Raw genomic sequence first — 8,955 nt, forward strand, 5'->3', positions numbered from 1 at the left:
AGAATAAAAATAAGTTTAGAGTTAGCACCTGAAAGAAATGTAAGTTTGTTTGTTTGTAGTTAAGCACAAAGCTACATATTGGGCTATCTGTGCTCTGCCCACCACAGGTATCGAAATCTGGTTTCTAGCGTTGTAAGTCCTCAGACATGCCACTGTGTCACTGGGGTGGGGGTGGGGGTGGATGGAAATGTAAGAATGAGTTAGATTGTTATTTTTAATATTATAAAGAAATGTTTGTTTGTTTGTTCAATTTCTCGCACACCTACTCGAGGGCTATTTGCGCTAGGCGACTCTAATTGTGAAATGACAAACTAGAAGGAAGGCAACGAACCAACACCACCCACCGCCAACTCTTGGGCCACCTTTCACCAACGAATAGAGGGGTTGGATATCACATTATAAAGCCTTCCTGGCTGAAAGAGCGAGATTTTTCGGTGAGGGTTTTGACATTCTCAGATTGCGAGTCGAGCGCCCTAACCACCCAGAAGGGACTGTAAAAAATTGATTTGGATTTAGGATTAATATTTGAAAGAATGGTCCTAATGTGTATCGTGAAGCGCTGGGTACATTACCCCAGGACTATAATAATGAGTTAGGGTTAGTATTTGAAGATACTATAGGAATGAGTTAGTATCTGAAAAGACGTACTTATATATATAGTTACTCCATGTTTGCAAAAAAATAATAAAAATATTCAAAGAAAATTTAATCTTCTGCCAAATGCGATACAACAATGAAGCTGAACATATATAACACCGTCGCACGTAATACATATGTACAACGTTTATGCAGTGTTCGTTGTTTCATAGTACATATATAACCCGGAAAACAATGTGTTTATTCAGTTAAAGTGTTCCAGTTATTAATTTCATGCCAAATAGCTACGCTTATTCTGCACAACGACCTGTCCTGCACCTGTCTTGTCTGCTGTTGTTACTGTAACCTGTTCTCACAACGCAAGCTACCCGTGCCATCCACCTGTTACTCGTACTGAAATACTATACTTCGGTCAAAGATCCGTTTAAAATTCTTCGTTCGATGCTATTGGTTGACGAGCGCTCAACCGGCTCTCACGCAGTGCGCAATAATAAATGTGACGTATATCATCATCTCCGAAGGAAAGAATTTTGTGTTCAAAATATTGTTATATTGAAGTGAAAATTATATTTTCGTTCTAATTTATTAAATACACTTTTACACTCTTATATAGTTTTATTTAAAAGAACAAAAGAATCTTAGCAATGCTTATTTTTGTCGAACTACTTTTATTAGCGCCATTGTTATTTGGTCTTGTTCCGTTTCCTGTTTCCTTGCAAGTCGCTTGAAGTCACGACTGTCGAGATCGTATTGGACTTCAAGCTAGCGACAGTGAAAGAGGAAAACGCGTGTGTTAAAGTGTTCCTGAGTGAATCGATAATTCTCTGGACTTGACCCGGCCACGGACCCTGGAAATAGAAAATGGAAGGTGTAGAACTGGACAGATCTCTCTATGACCTCGGTGAGACTGACCTTAAGGACTTCTGGGGCTCAGAGTCATTAGACTCGGTAAGTCAGAAATGCACAGTGTGTATTTTCCAAAATCCACTTCTTTCGTAAAAACAAACGTATTGTAACTTATTGTGAATTATAAAAGATAAAGATATTTAACGTTTTGTTCCTACAATGTTCTACTTGTTACTAGTAAGGCGTTTATTTTTTCAGGAAGTTCTTGCCACTAAATCAATGGTATAAGCAATAAAACATCGTGCAAGTTATGTAAAAGTACTTTCATAACCAAATCCAGTTATTGAATACATATAAATCATTAATAGCCTTATCCTAACTAAACTGTCATTCAGTTTCAGAAAGAGCTTTTTTTTTTCTTTTTCAGATAGTATAGTCAAAATAGCCCATGATTAACATTGAGATAGCTATAGATAATTCAGTAGTTGTTTTCAATGTATATATATATATATACATTTCAGTAGAAATCTGGCTTCATTGAAAGAGACACTGCCACATCTGGAAACTAACTTACAACACTAGTACCCAGTAGTAGTATGACCATATGTTGGGCCTTGCTGTAGGAGTTGATTGTGTGGGTGTTTACGACGAGTATACAATCTATAACGTGTTTATAAAATTATCCAAGCCAGTCTAGGGAAGATAGAGGTAGAGAAAGCGGAAGTCAGCTTACTCCAACTTTGCTGGGAACTGTATAGAGTAGTGTATATGTACGTCTGTAGGGTGGTAAATATTTTATCGCGTTTAACATCACCACACACGATACTTTTTAGGAAAATAGCTGCGCTCAAACTCTGTAACTTTTAAGGACTCTCTGTATTGTGCTGATACAAAAGATGTTAACATATTAAAACCTCTTGAGCTTCACTCGTGCATTGGTTAGGAAAAACCCCCCGTGTCGTGCTCGAAGCCTTCTCGGCAAATATGACCTTCTCATGAGCAGGAAAAGGCCACTATGGCTCTATATGTTTAATTTTTACGTTTTGTTCTTAAGCAACAATAATCAAATTATTTAATAATTACTTCTGATCAGAACGAGCAAACTAACTACTTGGATCAAAAATTAAAATCAACCCAATTATGATTATCGCTAATTAAATATACTGTTCTTATGTTTGTACTTACAATGATTAGAGTGCATTCTTTCGTTAGTTGAGTATCCTTACATTTAACGACATTTTCGGCCGTAATTCCAATAATATATGGTGAGGTTCGGCCAGCTTTAGAGATTTAGGTTAATTCTAAATCCATAAACTAATCTAACAATGCAAAATAATGTCTATAATGAAAAGAAATAATAATGAGAATACGTATAACCAATATTGTAAATTTTCTGTTTTGTTTGTTGTAAAGCACAACGCTATACAATTTGCTATCTGTGATCTGTTCACTGCGGGTATCAAAACTCGATTTCTAGCATTATAAGCCCACTGACTTACCGCTGAAACATCGGGAGTGGGCTACAGTTAACGGTTTGGTTTGTTATGAATTTCGCGCAAAGCTACACGAGGGCTATCTGCGATAGCCGTCCCTAATTTAGCAGTGTAAGACTAGAGGGATGGCAACTAGTCATCACCACCCACCGCCAACTCTTGAACTACTCTTTTACCAACGAAAAATGGGATTGATGTCACATTATAACGCCCCCACGGCTGAAAGGGCGAGCATGTTTGGTGTGACGGGGATTCGAACCCGCGACCCTCAGATTACGATGATCCTAATAACCGCTTAGGGCTTCAATAAGGACCAAGGGTAGAGCACGAATTCAGTGCGTAAGGAGGCTTAGGGTTATGATAAAAAACAACAACAATGTCTTGGATATAATCTATTTTCACACGAAGATAATTATTGTTTTTATTTTAAAAAAAAGATAAAATGTTGTGAGTTTTCTTTTTTTAAAAAAATTGAAACACGTTTTCTTTAGGTTTGTAAAAAAAAAACTTGACAGTGTTTTAGAATTTTAATAATGCTTTAAAATAGATATTAAGAAACAGGACACTTTAAGCGGTGATGCCCCCCCAGTGGCACAGCAGTATGTCTGCTGACTTACAACGTCAGAATCCGGGTTTCCATACCCGTGGTGGGCTGAGCACATATAGCCCATTGTGTAGCTTTGTGCTTAAACTAAAAAAAAATTAAGCGGTGATATATATATATATATATATGCAAGTTTATTGGATGAAAGGGTGTGATATCATTGGCTGATTAAAAATTGTTGTGTGTGAATATTGAGTAATATTCTAGGATTGAAAGTAAGTTGAAACTCATCAAACACCACATGTTAAACAATATTTCAAACATATTTCTTCTCTCCTTTTATATTTTCATTGTATTCACGTAATTCGGTTTTTATATTTTTATCTACCAAATATGTATTTTCAATTCGGAAAGGAGGCGAATCTTACCTGTTGATTTGGTTAAAGCTGGATGATAACACTTTAAAAATGCCTTTGATATTGATCAGAATCTCTTTGAATTTGTACTCTGATATGTACGCTGATCACAGACACTGATATAAATAAATATTTAGCTATTTCTCCGAGGAATGGGGTCGGAATTTCCAAAACTTGCTGGGCGAGTTTCAGGTGAGCTGTTCGTCGGCCGGTGAAGCCGGTAGTGGATGCTGACCTTGACCGTTTTACACCCCCCTAGGGACAACATTAATTTAAAAGAAAAGCTTTCTTCTAAACAATCAACCAATCACCTGCTTAACTTGAAATTATTTACTTTCTTTTGGGATCACGTGACAAATACGTGAATGCGTTAGAGTTTAGAAATACTGTTGGGATTAATAAGAATTAGAAATATTGCGTGAACGCCGTAATTCATACTGTTGGGATTAATTAGTATTAAAAATATTGCGTAAACGACGGTTTTCATGCTGTTGGGATTAATTAGAATTAGAAATATTATATGAACGACGGTTTCATACTTTTGGGATTAATTAGAATTAGAAATATTGCGTAAGCGTCGTAATTCATACTGTTGGGATTAATTAGAATTATAAATATTATATGAACGACGGTTTTCGTGCTGTTGGGATTAATTAGAAGCCCAATGACACAGCGGTATGTCTGCGGACTTACAACGCTAGAATCCGAGTTTCGATACCCGTTGTGGGCAGAGCACAGATAGCCCATTGTGTAGCTTTGTGCTTAATTACAAACAAACAAATTAATTAGAATTAGAAATATTACATAAACGACGGTTTTTCATGCTGTTGGGATTAATTATAAGTCACTGTTTTTGGATGAATATTATATGAAACTGAGGCTTTCGAATATTTGAGACAATTAAGGTTCACCTTATAATTTCTATCACATTATAGTATTAAGAAAATAAAGTTGTTGTTTTTTATAACAAGATAAAAAAATGAGCGAAAAGTTGTATAAATAGACATATCACGATTTACTAAACTAACTGGGCAAGGAATCTGATTACCGCTTTGAGCTTTGGCACGAACTTGGGGCAGAGCTCGAGTTGAGGGTATAGGGTTTGTTTGTTTTGTTGTTAGCACAAAGCTACGCAATGGGCTATCTGTGCTCTGCCCACCATGGGTACCGAAACCCAGTTTTTAGCGTTATAAGCCTTCATTCAGATTTACTTCTGAGCCACTTGGTGGGGTGGGGGCAAAAGAGGGTATAGATAGCTGTATGGCTATAATAAAAAACGCTATCTTCGAGATCGTCTATTTTCACCTGAAGATAGTTATTGTTTGTGAAAAAAGTAGATGTTTTGAGGTAAATATTAAAAATTTGGACTGCGTTTTCGTTACGTCTTGTTACACCACAGATGAAACGAAATAGAAGCCATTAGAGGTCATTTACCCGAATAGCCAGTGGTCAACTGACCATAGGTCAATGAACAGATCTGCAGTCTGCCTTGTTTTTGTCATTAGTTCCAGAACAGTGAAGATTCATAATCGACAAAGAATCTGTCAAGCATAAACTTTCGTGATCTAGCCTGAGGGAGTCATCATTTTATCTCAGTAGAAACATACTGGTGCAACTATACACAATATACGGGGAGGGGGGGACAGAGTCTGAATTAACCTCAACCCCTTCACCGTTTTATTATTATTGTTATTGCCAAGTGTATTGGCACTAACTACTAGCATTAAATGTTTTTTCGAGCTTACACTCACTCACGTATGTGCATATAGCTGCACAAATATTTGTATATATATATATATATATTCATATGTGCGTATGAGTTTATTTTCTGAATTTTTCCAAGATCTTTCGTTCTCTCACTATGTTCGTTTTTACTCTTTTTTTTATTGTTGTTTGCAAATTTTCTTATGTAATAGAAAGTGATAATATTAGTCCAGAAAAAAAAAAACGCATAAAATTAGCTCACCTGTTTATAAAAACCACACCCACACCTGCTTCCTGTTGTCATGAGCGGATTTTATTTCGAATTATTCAGTAGTTTCCAAATAATTAAATAGGAAACTTAAGTCATCTACCTTTTTATTGTTATTTTTACTGCAATGCTGATTGGATCTCTTAGTTTCTTTTCTGGTATTTTAACCCACGTGTTCTTTCCTCGTAATCTTCAGATTAAGTATATTTTTGAATCAGTTCAGGAGACGAATTACATCGTTAATTATCCGTTTTGTGGATTAAAGCGTAAACCATCTAGTAAAACGCGTACATCCTTCTGAATGAAACTGTTAACTTTCGATTAGGATAACCCTACTTCCAATTGAAGGCGGAAGTTCGTAGCTGGAAATAACAGACGTACATCTGTAGAGAATAAACTCAAGATTTACAAAAACATACATCAGACTCGTATTTGAATACTTCAGAACATTCTGGATAAATGTTGCCAAATCAAACTTCTCAAAATTACAAACCATTCCCTCTTTGAGCAGCCTACAAGATAACCAGTATGAGATTCTAACAAATTTAAGCAAAACCTTTTGATGTTGTCGGACAGTGTTCTGAAATATTTAGTAACATTTCAAGAAAAAACTAAATAAAAACGCTCTCTTAAGTGACCTAAATAGCTATATCGTACGTGACATAAATAGTGCTAACTATTAACACCCACTAAACATTTACTCGAATTTCCTTCAAAGAAGAGACATGAGCTCCAATATGTTTACGTATTACAATATAATTATTTGCCATATCTAAAATTTTCGTGTTTTAACTAGCTAAAACGATGTTATAACCGTTTGTTATCTAATTGTATCTACCCAAGTACATGGTCGAAAAGGGCCTATTGGCTTATAGAAATATTTTACTGTAGTATCTTCCTGTTTGCAGCCCTGTATTGCTTATAGTCAGTCACAAACACACACTTTACACCCAAGGGGAGGAAAGGTTCAAGTTATACACATGATCCTTCCAGGTCACCTAATGTCTTGACCTAAATCCCAGCACAGAACGGACCTTGCCATTTCACAGTCATGAGAGTGTGTGTCATGTACTTACAACTTTCTACTTGTAAATATGTCTGAAAACTCAGTTTGTGGGCCCGATGCAAAATCGGTGGTTATAATAATAATGTTATCTCTCTTTCTTGTACAAATATAATAGGGAACTACGTTTGTTTCAAATCAGGTTAACTTCGTACATTGTTTAGTTCACAAATTCATGGATAACTTCCTTGAAAAAATGCAGTCGTGCCATCTTCATTCCTAGAATTGTGGTTACCTTTCCTTATTCGTGACGAGCGCCACCCGTAACAGTAAGCAGAAATCGTGGACACATTACATGCATTCATCTTCATATTGATATGCAGGATTCAGTGAAGTAAGAGTGTTTGTAAACTACGTGTATGTTACTAATTGCCAACTTCTGTAGGGCGTTCCTTACTTCGGAAATTCGCATAGTTTTCGTAAAGGCACGACTTCAACCAGTTTTATAGATATTAACTTTTGTTTCATTTTTTTCCAATGGGACAAAGAAAATGATGACCACTCCAGAGGCTTCCCCAAAATTATTTTTCGTGATTTCAATCCACTAACTACCTATTAAAAGTTAGGCAAACCCAAATATTACATCCTCTCGTCTACCCCCACCAGAATAATTATTATCTCGTGTACTCTATATAGGTGCACACTATTAAACGAATAAGATAAATGCTTATGATTCTTGCATCATGTTCTTTGGTGCATTGTATTAAATACACGTTTCAGTGTTGTTTCCATTTCGTGAACCACCAGTGTGATAATGTAAGTTTGAAGAACCGGTATTAAGAAACTGAGCATTATACATAAGAAGTGTTTATCTACAACTCATGGAGTATTGTCCTTTTAACTTTGGGATTATTCAGACTCCGTTCTGAAGATAACAAAACGAACTGTGCTTGCATAGAACTTTCTCATGGGTTAAAGTTCACTCGACAAAAATGAGTTCCTAAACTCCCTAGAGGAACCAGTTCTGTGTCCAGACCCTCGTTCTCTATGGATCATACATCATATCAGTGGAGACTGAGTGTGGGAGTGTTCTCATACAGCGTATTGGTGAAGAGGGGATGCTCTCATTGCTGAAGAATCTTGATGTGCGAGAACATTTATCATCCTTACCAGTTCCAATGTGTATGTGTATACATAGATATTGTAAAAAGCTGACACAAGGAGACACTTATCTTTCTATATGTTTTTACTTTTAACAACTTACTGTTCAGAAAAAATACTTTAATGAAGATAAAGTTGATCTCTATATGATAAAACGTATTTTTACTGGTGGTGAGATTAGAAAGGTATCTTTATTCATTATAAACTGAAATATTTCCAATATTATTCATATATGTATACATTTATTTCAGCAGATCGTCTGCTCTTTTTAGGAATAATACACGATTCACTAAAGTGTTAATATTGGCGTTTCTGGTGTTACTTATAAAATAATGCAATAAGTGTTTATATGTAAAAAAAAAGATTAGTTATATATAATAATTAAGCGACAGATTTTGGTATAGACGACATTTTGAACTTTGTGCTGAGAACTTTTGGTAAACCGTATACAGAACAAAAGTGTTACTACCGTATTCCTTCTTCTAGTCAACCATATATACGAACATTAGTTATTTGGGGGCAGTGTCTAATACAGACAGCGTTCTATATTCCATGCTCAGTTCTTCTTCTGGTCAATAATATATAGGAACATTAGTTATGAGGGGCCACTGTCTGTCAGTGTTTGACACAGACAACGTTCCATATTCCATCCTCAGTCCTTCTTCTGGTCAATAATATACAGGAACATTAGTTATGAGGGGCCACTGTCTGGCAATGTCTGACACAGACAACGTTCTGCATTCCATGCTCAGTCCTTCTTCTGGTCAATAATATACAGAACATTAGTTATGAGGGGCCACTGTCTGACACCGACAACGTTCTGTATTCCTTGCTCAGTCCTTCTTCTGGTCAATAATTAAGCACAGTTATTGCATGGAAATAATTCACACAGACATATTTTATCTTCCGTGTACAGACTTTCA

At 36.0% G+C, this 8,955-nt stretch overlaps 1 protein-coding gene across 5 annotated transcripts in view; it reads left to right on the forward strand.

Moving 5' to 3' along the window:
• The first annotated feature begins 1,358 nt into the window (after positions 1-1,358).
• Positions 1,359-8,955, forward strand: part of LOC106459895 (cyclic AMP-responsive element-binding protein 3-like protein 2) — an 86,279-nt gene continuing 78,682 nt past the window's right edge. For all 5 annotated transcript variants that reach the window (XM_013919567.2, XM_022386470.1, XM_022386473.1 and 2 more), the window contains exon 1: positions 1,359-1,545. In XM_013919567.2, the coding sequence (XP_013775021.1) occupies positions 1,459-1,545 (87 nt within the window). In that variant the 5' untranslated portion in view covers positions 1,359-1,458. The remainder of the gene's footprint in view (positions 1,546-8,955) is intronic.

This window comes from Limulus polyphemus, unplaced genomic scaffold (assembly GCF_000517525.1).
Source record: "Limulus polyphemus unplaced genomic scaffold, Limulus_polyphemus-2.1.2 Scaffold677, whole genome shotgun sequence".
Classification (NCBI taxonomy): domain Eukaryota; kingdom Metazoa; phylum Arthropoda; class Merostomata; order Xiphosura; family Limulidae; genus Limulus; species Limulus polyphemus.